Source organism: Carassius gibelio, chromosome A1, assembly GCF_023724105.1.
Source record: "Carassius gibelio isolate Cgi1373 ecotype wild population from Czech Republic chromosome A1, carGib1.2-hapl.c, whole genome shotgun sequence".
Classification (NCBI taxonomy): domain Eukaryota; kingdom Metazoa; phylum Chordata; class Actinopteri; order Cypriniformes; family Cyprinidae; genus Carassius; species Carassius gibelio.
The window spans coordinates 4,293,401-4,310,410 of record NC_068371.1 but is presented as its reverse complement, the minus strand read 5'-3'; the positions used below and the strand labels follow the sequence as shown (position 1 = coordinate 4,310,410).

Below are 17,010 nucleotides of genomic sequence, written 5' to 3'. Positions count from 1 at the left end.
CATTACACCAACACACAAATTGCTCCTAGGCAACAAAGACATTTAAATAACTCCAAATAAAATACAATTCATTTGAAATGAAATGTTGACTCATTAACAAATGTGAATCATAAGTCTTAGTACGTATGTAACCCTCTTCATCCCATGTGAGACCTACAGTAAGGGCACAAATAATAAGTCACCCCTTCATATTGAATGCTGTTATCGTTTATGTACAATGTGTTTACAAAGATTTTACCACAGAATGACTGGATTGCTCATTGCGTTCTAAACTTAATTTTGAACTCGGACATTACTTGCAATGTTTATGGTCTTTTTTGGGCAGGATAAGTGTTATTTTGAAATTGTTAAGGTGAGTGTGTCACTGAGCCAACACAAAACATAATTCTTGTGCAGAGAATATTAAACATAAACATATATCTGGTATTAGTATTTGAAATGAATTGATTATGTTACTATATTGCTCAATACTGTATTCAAATTCAAAACCTACCATGCATCATCATGGAAACAATAAACCTTCATGTCTTTAAGTCCGTACCGTATGTAGTAAGCATTATGTCTCGGAATAAGTTATGTGTTTATTTTTTATGTCCTGATTGAGCTTGATCTATTTCAGATTCTCCAAGATTGGACAATTTCTATTGGGATTTACTAGCATTATGTATGTGTTGAATTAATAATTATTTTAACCAACGTTTAAATCATTACCTGCTTCAAAACGAATGCTGTTAATTAAATTATTTTTGAAACACTTGCAGTCAAAAAAAAATAAAAATACATGTTTACATGAATAGGAGGTTTTTTATTATTGTCATTGGTTTTTACTCATTGTGCAATGGAAGGTTAACACAGACAGTCAGTATGTCAAAGTGATATCTAAGTGCTTTTTTAATTTTACAGTCACCTGTTGAGCATATAAAATTATTCCAAAAGTTTCCCCAAAACTACAATCATATTTAGTCATAACAGTAAGTTTCTAAGTAAGTTTATAGTGTTAAGATCTCCATAAAAAGAACAGTTATGGGGAGAAAAGGCATGATCACCAGAGTTAATCCGATTGACTGGCTTTTATTAGACTGCAGAGAGAGCAAATTATATTTAAAAACTGCAACCAAAGCTGTGCTTCATTTTATTGCACACACATTCATAGACGAGCCTCTGGTGAGGGTTTAAAAACACACCAGTGTATGTTTATCACTTGTTCTTTACATCGTTTTCCCTTCAAACTCTCTGTCCTCTTTTGGGCTTTTACATTATCTCTTCTTATCCCTCACTCTTTCATCTGAATGTTTCTTTTACATTCCTCTCTTCTCGTGTCTCTCTGCTGACATTGAGGGCCGATCAGGCAGAAGATAGAGTGACAGAGACGCATGTTAATGACCTGAAAGCACTGATCGATTCCTCACAGGGGAGAGATAGAGAGAGAGAAGGAAGGAGGGAAAAAAGAGTGAAAGTGGAGGAGGGAAGAAGGAGTGGACCTGTTGAAATGCTGACAAATAGCTGAAGACATCTGGGCAGGCAAGAAGACGAACATGCCCCCAGAGAACGACAGAGAGAGAGGGACAGAGAAAGACAGAGACAGCTATTTCTAGAGTTTTGTTAGCAATGTGTTCCTTTAATATTGAACTAACAAACCAATCTATCTATCTATCTGTCTGTCCATCCATCCATCCATCCATCTATCTTACCTCATATATTTCATGTTAGGTATGTGTTTAATGACTTTCTGAAGCCATAATGCTCAACATGGTCTTTTGCGGATCAAATCTGCTTTTCAAAGGCAGACTATGTGCATATGTGTACATGTGTGTGTGTGTGTGTGTGTGCACCAGGGGAACTGGGAAAGGCTCCACATGTAATATTTATTGGACATGAAATCATTGCTTATTCCTGAGGCCATGAGAAAAAAAAGAGCAAGTGCATATTTTAGTCTACCTCAGTGAAGCCTCATTCTTTGATTACTGGAGGAAAAATACTACTTTTATGTCAGTTTGTGTGTGTGTGTGTGTGTTCGTGCATTTGATTTTTGATAACTGTTATATACGTATGATGTAATGAGGGGCAGAAGAATAGAGTGGGATAAGGATCCATCTAAATCCGGTTGTGTGTGATATTGGACTGCTCGCTGTGGGACAAAACGTGGCCTTCTTTGAGGGATTTCATAGGGGCTCACAAAGTAGAATAGTTTTCTATAAGTTTTTTCTTTTCTTTTTTTTCTGTACACTAAAACTAAAACTGTACAAAAACACTTGAATGTAAGATATCGTGACTAGAGTCTGAACAGTAGTTTATTATTTTAATATTTTGTTAGTTTTCTTTGCATTTATTGATCTCTACTTGAAGATATAAAACTGTGCAACAGAATGGGAGGGAAATAATTCTGACTAAAATATACTTTTTTTACTAAAATATTTAGCATCCAAACATGGAAGCACTTTAAACTTTTTCCCCCATTAAGAAAAGCACCGTACACTGCAGTACGAAGAGTGTTTTACACCAGCAATGACAATTATTATTTTAACCAAAGGCATAGTGTGTTCAGCAAACAAGCAAACAATGTTTTCTTTCTGCTGTACCAAAAACATATCGAACCATGACTTCATCATTTTTGTTTACCATTACACCCCTACTACATACAGTGATTACATGCATATCCTCCAAGATCTGACATATGATTTTCAGTGGAACATATCGGTGGATAAGTGATTTTAAGAAAATTACTTATCAAAGATGCAAATATTGTTTTTAGCCTTTGGAAGTTGCATTCAAAATCCACTTGGTTCAGAAATCCACATAAAGAGCCACGTGCCCAATTAGTATGAATGGACAAGGCTCTTCTGATGCTCTTACTATTATATTGAGTTCACATATGTAGGTGATGAGATGAATGGAGATTAATTATTTTACTGGAACTTTCCTTCAGAGTTTTATCGCTGCAACATAAAAAGCTCCACTTGAGCTGAGATGCAGCAAATCTTCTTTTAGTAATTAAAAAATATAGATTCAGTTAAATATTCATTTATAATGATAATTGTTTATTAATTTCAAGTTCAGAACATGTGTACATTTATGTGTGCAATTGATTATTCTTTGTTAAACATGATGAATAAAGGTCTTTTTAACTGAGTCATATGTAATAATTATATAGTTAAAGATAGCATTGCCATATCTTCAATGTAGTTAGCTATTTTTTGTTATTTGTAAAATATTTTTCTAAAGGGTATAGCTTGTCTATACTTTAAATGATATGCAGTTTGGCAAGTAGCTTCCCCAACACATCTCATAATGTGTCAAGTGCGAGAGGACACGCATGTGTGAGTGTGTTGTTGACGTGAGTGTGCAGCTGAAAATGAAGACAGCTGCTTAGCAACCTCCGGAGTCCTTTAATGGAAACACACATACACCAGCTCCATCTTACTCCGAACAGAAATATCATTGGATCAATACTTTCTGAAAATAGGTCTGGTGTGTGAGTTTTTCTCTGATTGGTCTGTATTTGACCTCCGGAAGCTCAGATTTTACATCAGACTGATGCTTCAGTTTCAATCTGCTCTAAAAGTGTCAGGTTCACATGACTTTCAAAATTACCTAATCACTGCACCGCTTGCATTATACAACGTTCTGTCAGTCTGTCGTCTTGTTAGAAAAGCGGAGAGCACACAACACAATCAAACTTGGACGGAGTGCACAAACGACAAAATCTCTGACCTGAGTCTGTTTATCTACCGAAATACACACAAGAAAAGAGAAATTGCCACTGAATTTGGGCCAGAAATGTAGTCCAAGAAACAAGTGGCTGTTTAAGTTGGTTTGTGCACAATTTTTGGGGCCTTTTTTTTCTGCCATTGTTTAGATTTGACTAGATTTGGATAGGAAGTAGGAAAGAGGGGGATGGGATTGAAAAGAACCACAATCTGTTACTCGAATCAGGTCACCTAAAGTATAATTGCACCATACGGTCTGTGTGAAGGCAAAAAAGGGAGAGAAATAAAAAAAAAATTGCTAAAGAATACATTATTTCCACTTCCTTCACCTTCTCTCCATCATTGGTTGCAGCCATTGTTGTAATTTATTCTCAAAATAAGTCAAAATATCAGAAATCATCACTGAACAAATGCATTAAAAAATTAAGCATAACTATATCCAAAAAAAATGCACTTCTATGTTTAAGCTAGTCTTACTCACAGACAACATGAACCGCCCACAGACGCATATTGCACACAAAACTGGAAAGCACTTGCTCAATCTGGCAAACCCTAATCTGACAACTTCTGGGAGTAAAGGCTCACAGGGGGTTTTCATCAGTCCACAGGGAAGAGAAGTCATGTTAACAAGGTACCGGCTGATTCAATGAGCACTTCAGGCCAGAATCTGCGATTACTTTAAGTCCATACCTATGTTTTTTTTTCTTTTCTTTTTTTTTTCTGTGCAGTAGTTTGTAAAGACCAATGCACATCTGAAAAATCTGCCCTTAATCAAATAAACGACAGCTGGTACAGTAGCTTTACATTGAGAAATTTAGCATTAGATCACTTGCTTACAATGGATGATGGATTTGTCTCTTACAAACATTCAGCTTTCCACTTATTAAGACGTTAATTAATGGTCTGGAGTGGTGTGGATTACATGTGGATTATTGTGATGTTTTTATCAGCTGTTTGGATTCTCATTCTGACGGCAGCCATTCACTGCAGAGCATCCATTGTTGAGCAAGTGATGCAATGCTACAGTTCTCAAAAAAAAAAATCTGTGAAGAAACAAACTCATCTACATCTTGGATGGCTTAATGATGAGTAGATTTTCAGCATTTTCTTTTCTTTGGGGTAAACAATTTCTTTAACTCCCTTTACATTTTTTTCTCCCTTCTGAAGTGTAACGGAAACGAGAGGCTGTTCTGTTCTTCTCTCTCATTTCCCTTGTTTTCTAACCCATATTTGTGTGTATGTATGAGCTGAAGTGTGAGAGGGAGGCTTCAGGAGTCACTTTGATTCTGCTCTCAGTCTCTGACTGGATGTGTGCAGGTATAGCTTTGATATTGTGATTCTGTTCACTGTGATTCTGTTTTACAGTACATGCTGAAGTCAGTGTGCAGCTGAAGAAGTGGCAGCTTTGTGTTTAATCCTCATCTATATGCTGTTTCAAAGCCAAGAATCATACTTACCACACACACACACACACACGCACAAAATGACTTACTGTACTGTACATGTATTAAGGCTGCAAGATATTGCTAACAGTACCATCTTAATATTTATACATTTGCTTTGTAATGAAAAGAGTGATTTGCATTTTGTCAAGATTTTTTTGCATTGGGTTTAAATGTGTTCAAATCTCTTGAATGTTTTAATCGGCACGGTTTAAATAAAAACACATGCAAATGATAAGCTTAAATGAATACACGTAGTATAGGCCCATCAACTATCCTGAGCATATTTAATGCTGGTCTCGGGCATTCACCAGGGGCACCTATAATCATCACCACTTTTAACCACACTAGCGACGGCACTGCACACAACCTTACAAAATCAAAGTTTTACATACACACAGCTGTGCTGAAATGCCCTGTTCCACAATCACAGACACAAGGTCACTTTAACTGCAATTTCAGCAGAATCTCTGCTTGGGGAATCCACACATACATTCACATAAAGTGAAGGTAAATCCCATTTGTGTTTTTTGAGTGTGTGCAAGTGTGCATCGAGTCATTTATCACTGGTGTCCCCTGTTTTTTCAGCCTGCCCCATGGGCTGATGGGAGATATGGCAAGCAGTCACTAAGAGTGACATTCTAATCTACAACACCTACATCTAGAGCACACAGGGTTCCTTTCTCTCTCGCTCTCGCTCATGTTTTCTCTCTCTCTCTCTCATCTTTATACTCTCAACAAATACATTGCATAAGCCTATTCTAACAAAAGTCAAAAAGTATCTTCTGTATGATTACTACGGTAATCTAATGGAGACATGCTTTTATTCAATTTAAGTGAACATATTTAACACAGTCTGGATATATTTTGTTTTTTATCTTTTTTACCTACTTTATGAGAATGAGGACACGTTGCCTTCTTTCTACCAAGCAATTTCTCTCACTTATAAGTTCATTAGTCTAAATATATATGATTATAAAATTAGTTGCACTTTATTTTTAGTATTTAGCACTGTTTTTCAACTCATGACCCAACCAGAACAGACTTGTGTCCCATTTTTGGGTCGCAACCCAGCAGTTAAGAACCGTGAGTTTCCATTGATTAGCTGTTATCTGCCATTTCATTCCACTGGCTTAGTATCGGCCTTTCCTCACACACGCACAAACACTCGCACCTGTTCTGGATTCTGACAGCCAGCCGTAAACAGTCAGAGGCTTCTCTATAACCAGCAGTAACAATGGCTAAAAACAATGGCTGGTGGATCAAAGCCTTCCCACTTCTCTCCCCCATCACTACACGCCTTGTTTTTCCCCAGAATCCTCTGGGAATTTTCCACTGACATTTCCAGCCGTGCTCCAGAGCGACTAGCTCTAATTCTCTCCCTGAGCACCCCCTCCAGAACCTCCATCTTACCGCCGGCTAATTTGCCAGGTCTGAATTAGCTCAGACCAATCGGGAAGAATTTGATAGTGCACATTCTTAGCTAGCAACATCTGGGGAGCTGTCACGTGCTTCGCCACTAACCTTTCTCAGAGAACATTAGATTCGGAAATTAAATGTATACCAGCGCTAGGTATAATGGTATCACACTGTTTAAAGAGTCTGTTTGTTTGAAATTGAGGGACAGTTAACAAGGAAATGACCCATACGGTGGAACTATGTAGAACGTGCCATGGGTTCAAAAATGTGTTTATAATCACTCTAATTAAATATTTATGGACACACTACAAAAATATGAATATACACAAAATTGGTACTTCTCAATACATACATTTAAATGTTGTAAAACTGCATGAAAAGTGACTAAAGTTTCTGATTAGTCAGACAGAAGAGATATAGTACGGAAACTGTTAGCAATACAATTATGAATTAATGCATTTCATAAAAGATGTGTGTAGTTTATTTTAGTTAAGACAACAAAAAAGAGGGTATCCGAGTCTGTAGAAGGCAGGAGTAGTTCACCCAAAAAAGTTACAGTTAAATCATGGCAACCAACATTGTGCTCCATTTGACAATTGCGCGTCTGTCCCAATACCCACACTTGCAGTCTTTCCAATTGAACACTCAAATTAACCAATGGGTTTATCCCACTTTTCAAGTTTTTGAAAAGCTTTATTTACAGACAGAGCTCCATTTACAGACTATTTACTTTGTATATGTAATACCTTGCACTTTAAATTGTGGCGCAAAAAAGTGATAAAAAACTGTTGCAAACATTTTACAAAATACACATATGCATCTTTGCACCAGTAAAATGTCCAACACTTTACATTTTACACAAACTGATACTGAAATAAACTAACTTACCCAGCAAAGTTTTTCTCAACATTTCCCAATTTTAAGGTTCCTTAATGTAATGGATGATGGAATACACTTAGCTTCAGATTTAGTGTGCGTTAAGGGCACTGAGCTTCGAGTTTTGCACACCTACTTCATGTCACATGCATATGCTATCATAGTGGCCAAGACTGGAAGCGTGGGATTTGGGACAAGCCCTGCCATTAAAACAACATAAGTAAAAAAATAATGTTGCATTTCTGCCACCTACTGGATGGGAGAGCGTCATGATGCATGGCGCACAGCAGATCAATGGTGGCTGCCACAATTTTACTGTACCGTTTATTTAAATATTGAGTTGTTTTACACCAAAACCATTTGGAGCATTTGTGAATTTATGCATTTAATTTTTTTGGTGACACTATTTAAATGCTTTATTAAGAGTTAAATTGAGTCACAACGTACTGCCATTGTACTTAACTTTGTATTAATTGAGTGAATTCTTTGTTTTCATTAATTCCATTATAGTCTGTTTCTCACAAAAACTTGTAGAAGACTACTTTTATGGTTTTCTGTCCTTTGACAGTTCACTACAAAAACTATGTAAATCTACCTTACACTCCCCCCAAAAATTATAAATAACATCATACAGGTTTGAAACAAAATCTTTTTATAATTTTTATCAAAATCATTTTTAGGTGAACTGTTCTTCTATATATTTGACTCTCTTCTATCAGTGTATCCATTTCTAATTGTTGCATGATGCCCACATTAATTCATAAACGCTCGTGTGTTTGCACTTGAAACTGAAAGCTCTGGAAGTCGTGAAGTCATTTCACAATGGAGCCTGAACGGCCCTTCAATCTGTTGAACAGCCTCAGAGAGGGGCCAAACGTGGGAACGAGATTATGAATGAGTGTGTGAAAGAGAGAATGAACACCATTTTACTGCTCTTGTCCCTCTAAATAGCCTCTTTATACTGACTGAGGCCAACTCAAACACCCACTCCAATTCACTGACACACACAACATTCCCTTCTTGTCCACACAAAAACATTCACATTTAGTAAATCAGACGTGAACACCTGCGAAGGGAAACTCAGACTAAATATCAACCAAATGCTGCTTCCAAAATCCCACACAGCTAATTAGAGCTCAGCTAGCAGTCTTTGTCTCGTCTTTGCTGATTAGTTGGAACAGATTGGAAATAATTTTACGGTAGATGTGTGTATAGAATGTGGAATGTCTCTGTTGATGCATCGTATCATGACACCATTTAAATGCGCTAATTATTATAGATTTAGAACTTTTTTTATATTTTAACAATTTCTCCAACTAATACACATACTCTTTAACCAGTTCTCTTACCTTCACATCATTCACATTCATTCTCGTCCCCTTCTTCCCCACGAAAATATCATCTATGTCAACCAGGATGTAGCGTTCCAGAGATCGTGACAGCTTCTTTCCTGTGAGATAAGCGATGGCATCCACTAGTATAAGTCTGTGTAACCAGTAGCTCAGCCCGTGTCCAAATAGCACACGCTGCACCCCATCATACAAGCCCAAGTCCTGCACGACGGTAGCATGGAGACCCTGGGGACCTGGGATCACCTGGACTGCCCCACTCTCACTAGGCCGAGTTTTTGCTAACAGGACTGGTTCATACGTGGAATGGTTGAACTGAAACACAGTCCAGTCCTCTCCTGGTAAAGGGTCTCGATCCACTTCCGCCCGTGTTACGTAAAGCAGAGGTGAGCGGGGGTTAACGCAGCAGTCTCGAAGTGCAACATTTGTTCGCAATGTCAGAGGGAAACCCCTCAGCTGCAGTGCAGGCTGGGAGTTTTCACTTGCACGGTGAAAGGCAATGACGCCGACACTGTATTCGGCACAGTATTTATCCAGCAGATCACGGTTCCATGTGTCCATTCCGACATACTTAAGAAGGTTCTCGTAGATGACAAGCGCATAGCGTCCACGTCCTTTATGCGTTAGAGGCGGGATGTCACCTTTTCCCGGCGCTATTTCGGCATGGTAACGGAATTGGTTGGATTCTAGAATGGCGATGATGTCCTGCCCCAGCTGAGAATACTGACTCTCTATAAATACCAACACCACCGGATCCTTACGTGACAGATCAATCGGTTTAGGCGTCCGAGGCTCTGACTGTCGGAAAGGGAGCGCCCGGAGGTCGGCACAGTCTAGACCTACGGCGCGATCCGCGAGGTCCAGTTCTTGGGTGGAGCCTGTGTAAAGGTAGTAGGCGGAGACTAATACGCTGACCATACAGAAGGTGGCGAGGAGGATGATCAGCCTCCTCAGATTCCTCCGCAGTTTGGTGGCCAGATTCATGGCAAACGGCACACATGTGTGGGAGTGTGTGTGGGTGGGAATCTCTGATTGTTTGCTAATTGGCTTTTTTGGTAATCATGCTGCAGTCATGTGACCATCTCACAAAACTGTAAAATTCGCTTCCAAGACAGGCCACTGAAAGAGTTGAAAATGTGGCACAATACTCAACCTACGGCACCAGCTGTTCCCGAAAGGAATCTGCATCCAACTAGTGACTCTCCATGTCCTGGGATTTCTCCTGACCTCCAACAAACCTGGAGAGAAGACGGGTTCAAAAGACAATGTTTTAGCATAACGTTAAGCATCTCTGAGATATGTGTGTTTGTGTGTGTTTTTTCTGTCACAGAAGTGTTCATCAAGGGTGTGTATGGATGCTCTTGAGGGGCCGTCAGCCTCCAGGTTGTTTTCAATCAACACTTCACCAGCTGTGGCCAACACTTCCCGGGAGGAGTGTGTGATTGGCCGCATATAAATAGGAAGTTGGAGGATAAGCCAATAGGAGCCTAAGGGTGGCTCTAAGGGAGAAATTCATCATTTGTCTAATGGGAATCAACTGTCACACATGTACTTTTCGTGCATCAGGTAATCTGCTCGACCGCATTTTGTCTTCCAAGTTGCTTCTGCAAAAAAAGAGATGGCGGCTAAAGTGTACACTTTCTTTTTCCTCTTTTAGACAGCCTAACACAGGTTGGGGCAAATACATTGAGGATATTTTGTGAGAAAATAAATGATGGGATATATTCTCATTAAATGCAACGACTCGTTCTAAACTAATAAATTTAGTAGGAAGTGCTCTTGTGCACTCTGTTTATGTGTGTGTGACTATGTGCATGTCACGGTTGGTGTGATATCGGAGTACGTAATTAAAGAGACATGAATTAAACAAGATCGAAATAACAGATTACAGCGTTGTTCGAGAACATCACAGGGGAATTCAAGAAGGTGGGAATGTGAGATTGAGGTGCAGGATGAATTTCATAACATGAGAAAACTAAAATGACCAAAACAGTGTCCTTCTGCATTCAAACTGAGATAAAGGTTTTCTTAGTGGATTATTAGAGATTTTGACTTTCTAGCAATTTACATTTAGATGACACTCTAAATCAAATCGCAAGTGATTCTTTTTGGAGTGTGATTAATACTTGACTATTCTACTATGTTTATTGAAAACTGAATAATCAGGGAGTTTAGTGCAGTCTGCAGGCTGTCCCACGTGCAGATCAGCCTAATACTTGCTAATACTTTTAAAAACACAGTGAAACATTTGAAGTGGGGCTCACAATTTAAAAGTCTGATAAATCTTATCTTATTTATAAACCAAATCTTATTTTCATATCTATCGTCAGCAGACTTATGTGCGGGTTAGAGAATATAACCACCTCCTTATAAAAGCACTGAGTCTGTGAGTTGCCCTTACTAAAATAATCAAACCAACGTGTGCGCGCGCGCGCGTGTGAGTGTTTCCCCGCGAGGCGGCGCATTCTTTGAGCTGGAAAACATCGCAAAGGACGAGATCTTTTGCTTATTTGAATTTACATTAATAACAATATTGTATCTCATACATTTCTTGGCTAGGTCCTCTCATGTTCAACAGACTAAATGCATTAAGAAATCTGGGTTAAAACCTAAACAAGCTACAGTTGCTGTTTAAAATTAAAAAATGTACGCAAATAATAACCCGAGATAATGTCTAAACCTAAAAGAGAAAATGAAAGTCTAACATTTAATAAAAAAGAAAGAAACAAAAGGCGAACAAAAGTAATGATGCTCTGTAAGCTAGAAAAACTAATAATTACAAAAACGTTTTCAAATAACGTTACTTAGCCCAAGACACTGATATGCAATGGTGACAAACAAACATACACATGTGCTTGTGCTGGTTCTTCAAAAGCTAAACCGGAGACCGCTATCAGTCACGCTGATGAAATATGAAGAAATTATAATAAAGTAAAAGACCGTAAAAGCAACACGAGTAAAAAATTAAACGCACAGCGTCTCCGGTCAGATACCGGTAACGTGACATTCCAGCACAGCGCATCTCTAAATCTCTCGCGCAAAATGACGTTCAGCACCCCATTCGGCACAAAGTTACTACAATAAACCTAACTCAAAATAAGCCGCACTTTGCTTTCTCCAGCCGACGAAACCTTACCTTAAACCGAACCTGAGGCACTGCTGAGCGGGAAGCCGTCACACCAAAGCCGCCTTTCTCCAAGAACACCAGCTTCTTCTCACGGCTCTGAACCCGAGAGCCCAATCTCATCCACTGATTCAGAGGCAGCCATCTGGAATGATGCGGGGACCGGTTCGTTATTCTCTCCTCGCCCTCTTCCCCTTTCTCCCTTTCTCTCGCTGCGACACGGATTAGAGGAGCGCGCGGGGGGAGACAGGACTGGAGACAGAAGCGCTCAAAAGACGAACTGAAGAGAATAGCGATCCAGAGAGGAGCGCTGAGATATACGACTCCCTCCAGTGTCACCGCTGAGAGAGAGAGAGAGAGAGAGAGAGAGAGAGAGAGAGAGAGAGAGATGCTGAGTGATTGGCACTTTTTTATTATGGTCGCCTATGTAATGTGATGGTATGATAAGCGGTGCAATATTATATGGAAAGTGAGATAAACGCTACTTTTATTATTATTATTATTTTTTAAATTACGGTATCCCTAATTGTGCATTCTTATTCAAATTAATCATGTACACGTACAGGCTGCTCCGCAAAATAATGCCACATTAAATATTCTATACTTCATCCAATTAGCGTTACTTAGTTTTTGTAATAATAAAAAAAAGAAAAAAAAAGAAAATTATTGTTAAATCTGTCTTATAAATATTGAAAAAAAAAAATACTTTATAATTATTGATAATATGTCACTTATATTTCAGGCATTTTATGGTAAAATATTATGTGTCCCAGAATTCCCGAATCATCACATTTATCTGAAGTTTTTAAAAACGGATTTTTAAATCAATTATGCAAAATAGAGTGTTTATGCTAATTGCATATATTTATGCTTAGTGTTTATACTTGGTTTATTGTTATGCATGTCACCATGATGGTGTTTAGTGTTTCAGAAGAGGTGATTTTTTTATTTTAAGCCACTGTTATTATCAGTACAGAAACGTATTTTAGTATCCGAAAGATGTTGGTTTATTGACATTGTATCAGTCAAATGACATAAAGAAACTAGTCGCATCTTGTAATGCTTGTTACAAGTGCATGTATTACAATATAGCAAACATTTAAAATGAAAATTATCCATAGTATTTCTCAGACAAACACATTGCCCCTGGTGGATTTATGCCAGTGTGGTGACGTATAATTGGACCATTTCACTTTCCTCAACAAGCATGCTTGCTTGGTCTAAATTCTTTTTATTCAAGACTCTAATAACATTCCCAATAATACAATTCCAAGATTAGTCATAACCATGCAAGGAGGGAGATGTGAATGAAAAATAATAATATATTTATTAAAAAGACAGGCTGTGTTTCCCCAAGTTCTAGATACTTAAACCGTAACATCATACGTCTTTTAGCATTTAATTCCAATGCTCACTGGAAGCACTCTGGTTTCCATGTATAGGATTTTCTGTTCTGCTTTTTGTAAATCCAAACGGTTTGAGAGTTTAAATCAAAATGGAACAGGACAGTGCTGACTGCTGCGGAAATGCTGAAGGCAACGTGGACCAAACTCTACTTTAGAATTAACTACATCTGGGATAAAGAGACTGATGTGATTGTACGCAGGATGAAGGGAGGTGCAGTTCTGGTTGATTATCAGAGGGTTTTAAAAATGACAATACAACTTAGAAGGTTATTAGAGACATGTTTACAATGCAGTATAACAAACATGAGTACTCCACAATTCATGATTTGAATAGAACAAACGAGAACTCACTATGGGCATGCAAACACATGCACACTCAAACTTAAACAGCTATTTAAACCAAGAAGAGAGCTTCTGTTGGGTGGCCTGCAAGTCTGATGAGTTAGATATGAGCCAAAGAATCTCTCTCTCTCACACTCACTCACACACACACACACACACACACACACACACACACACACACGGTTCTTAGATACTCTGAAGAAGCAGCATTAGCGTATGGCTCATTTAGGCCAAATGTGATGGTCTGGCAAGCGTTCAGCTCTCCTTCCTCTTGCTCTCCCACCACTCCTCTCCTCTCCATCCATGCTTCCCTCCCTGTCCATTCCTTCCCTTTCTCCCCTCTCCCTCCTTCCTTTCTGGAGCTAATGACTGAAAGCTTCCAGCAGTTCTCTGCTAAAACATGCGTTTAATTTGATTATTTACTACCTATGGTTTTCTTCCCTTTAGAGTCAGAAGAAAGTTAAAAAAAAGAGAAAAGGTGTATGTTTGTGAGAGAAGGACGGAAGGGAATATGTGTGTGAAAACGAGACAGAGAGAATACTCTGAATGTCTATGTGTGTGTGTGTGGTTTGTAAGAGGGTAATTGTGTGTGTGACGAGTGTGTATTGTGTGTGTATGACAGGAGAAGCCCAGCTTGTATTTGTTATTCAAATTGAGGCTCCTCGGTTGTCTATGGATCCACTGTGTTGCACTCAAGTCAGCCATTTAGATTTAAACCCAACAGGACCAACACTTTAACTTATCAAAACCATCCCCCAAATAAAGAAAATAAACTTTTAGGAAACTATGAACTGTCTAACTCCCCCCTCAAGCATTTACATGTTTAATGCACTTCCTTCTAAACTAAAGAAAAAGTTACATTGTTGTACTTCTTAAGCAGAATTGTTCTATACAGTTAGATCAACATAATTCAAACAAATTTGGTTTAGTAAATGAATAAGACTAATGATATATTTAAAAAGACTAGCATATCTGGGCACCGTCATATGTTGTGTTTTTGAATACTTGTCCTCAAGCACTGAATAATGATGTGATGTTTGTCCCACAGAAAGCTACCTCAATCGCTAAATCAGCAAAAAACCTTGATCAAGCAGAAAGGCTGCTGGCGAACCAGCTAGACCAGCACCAAACCAGAATTAAACAGCATAGACCAGCATGGAAATTCATGCTATTGTCAGCTGTTTTTTAAAGGGTAAATGTTTCTGTAATATTTCACTTGTAAGTCGGGGAAAACCAGGAACATTTTCCTGAGCTATTCAAGGGGGGATCAATAAGGTCCTCTTCTAATCAGACCCGATGCAGAAGTGATCCAAAATGCGTCAATTAAGAAGAAAAAAATAAGTGTATATAATATATATTAAGACTTGGATTTAGATAGTATTAATTGAATCATGTTTCTGACCTCTGGCGTTTTTTAACAAAATTCAGTGAAGTTTATTTAAAGTTTGAGAGACTATTTTATAATTGGGTTAGAAACATAACTATACACTAATATTCTCTGAAAACAAGCTTTTTTTATAACACAATTTTGCTTCTAAAGTTTTCAATGGAAATAAAGACAAATATTAAATAACAAAACTATTTTTTTTCCTCCTGGCAACCTCCATTTAAAATAATGCAGATCGGATGGGGTTCATTTTTATGCATACTAACAATAATTTTAAAGTGCAAATTTTAATCTAAATTTTTATGTATCTTGTAGCTTTCTTTTTCAGTCTCTGTTTCACTGACACACACACTGGCACATCACCACTGTGTGATCTTGCTATCAAAGCTTCAAACCCCCTGCTTGCTGTCAGGGTATTGCTGTTGATTCATGTCTTTCTTCCTCTTTTACACCATCAAAAACATACGCACATACATACACACTCCTCTCAATGAAGGCTTAACACTCTATGCTGTAATTGAGGCCATGAGATATAGCGCTCTAACACAGAGATAAATTCCCTGTCATCCTCTACCTGCACTTTGATTGGTGAAGAGATAGCATCACTATGACAGCCAGCAACTATACTTCAAGCGGCCTGTCAGCAGACGCACATCATTTTCAATCAGCAAATCAGCCAAGCTTATCTAGAATACATTCTCTTAACGTTTTTGAGTGTTCTTCAGGCATCCTTGACAACCACATTAAATGGGTATTTAATAGATGTAGATCAACCTAGATTAAAAAAAAAAAAAAACTTATTTGTTGGGGGAAAGTTTACAACAAAACTGAAATCTTTTTAATTTTAATGTACAGAGATGAGTGAGCCAATGATAGTTGCATTTGCTTAAAGGCATTTTCAAAACATTCAGTGACCCTTAAATTTAAATGAAATTTCTAAAACAGTTTAGATGTAAAATAAAATAAAATAAAATCATGAGTGATTTACAAATCTGAAAAAGCATCTGGAAATTATACATTGAATCAAAATGTCTATATCATATAAAAATATTTTTGTTGAATTTTGTTACACTTGTTCATTTATTTCCGTTAAGATATTTGACACTTAAGTAGCATTTGGAAGCAACGTTAAAATATAAAATATATGAATATTAAAATCATGATTCCTATTTGTATGAAAACATTTTGTTGTGATTTGAACATTATCATTTTAAATAATATTTTTTTTAAAATATGCTTATTTAATTATCAAAAATATATTTTACTGTTTAATAAGAAAATACTGTTTACAGTTTACTCTAAAAATATAAGAAAAAATCCTGGCTTTTACTTAGAAGCAACATTGTAGATGCTATGCTATGCTAAAATAATGCAGCAGTAGGTCTATCCTATAGGATGCTTACTGGGGCTGAATGCACCAGCTAAGCAACTCCTATTGAAATAAATGGGATTTTTACATTAGGGATTTTTGCCATTCTGATTGATGCTGCAGAAATGATCAACAGCTGTTTAAAGTTCCATTGCTGATACACTTCTTCATCTTTAAGAAATAAGGTTATGGATGCAGAGTTTAACTGGTTATGCCTGAAACGAATAGACCGTGGTTTTCCTCAGCATTACACATCACTGCGAACGTCAGACCAATGCAAATGAAAAGTCTAGAGTAATGTATGTAGCATGTCTGAATTGATTAGCTATTTTAACTGGTCGGTAAGGTTTCTGTACTTCAGCTCACTTTAATTGGAAGAGAAGTTTATATTAAAACTTCACAATGTATAATCTCAGTCAGTGTCAGGTGAAAACAGGACTTTTTGAGATGTAAAGACACTATGAGCAGTATAGTTTTGTACTATTGGACAAAGAACCGACTCATTCTATTCAAACAGAATCTAGTCAAGTAAAAATAAGAGCACTTACTGCATGCAAGACTACACAAACACAAGTTTTTGAAGACATTT

At 37.6% G+C, this 17,010-nt stretch overlaps 1 protein-coding gene across 1 annotated transcript in view; it reads right to left on the bottom strand.

Moving 5' to 3' along the window:
- LOC127961048 (bifunctional heparan sulfate N-deacetylase/N-sulfotransferase 4) overlaps positions 1-12,253 on the bottom strand; it is a 45,185-nt gene extending 32,932 nt beyond the window's left edge. The window contains exons 1-2 of the mRNA XM_052560009.1: positions 11,930-12,253; positions 8,794-10,031 (exon numbers count right to left, since the gene is read on the bottom strand). Of these exons, the coding sequence (XP_052415969.1) occupies positions 8,794-9,777 (984 nt within the window). The 5' untranslated portion in view covers positions 9,778-10,031; positions 11,930-12,253. The remainder of the gene's footprint in view (positions 1-8,793; positions 10,032-11,929) is intronic.
- Positions 12,254-17,010: the final 4,757 nt, after the last annotated feature.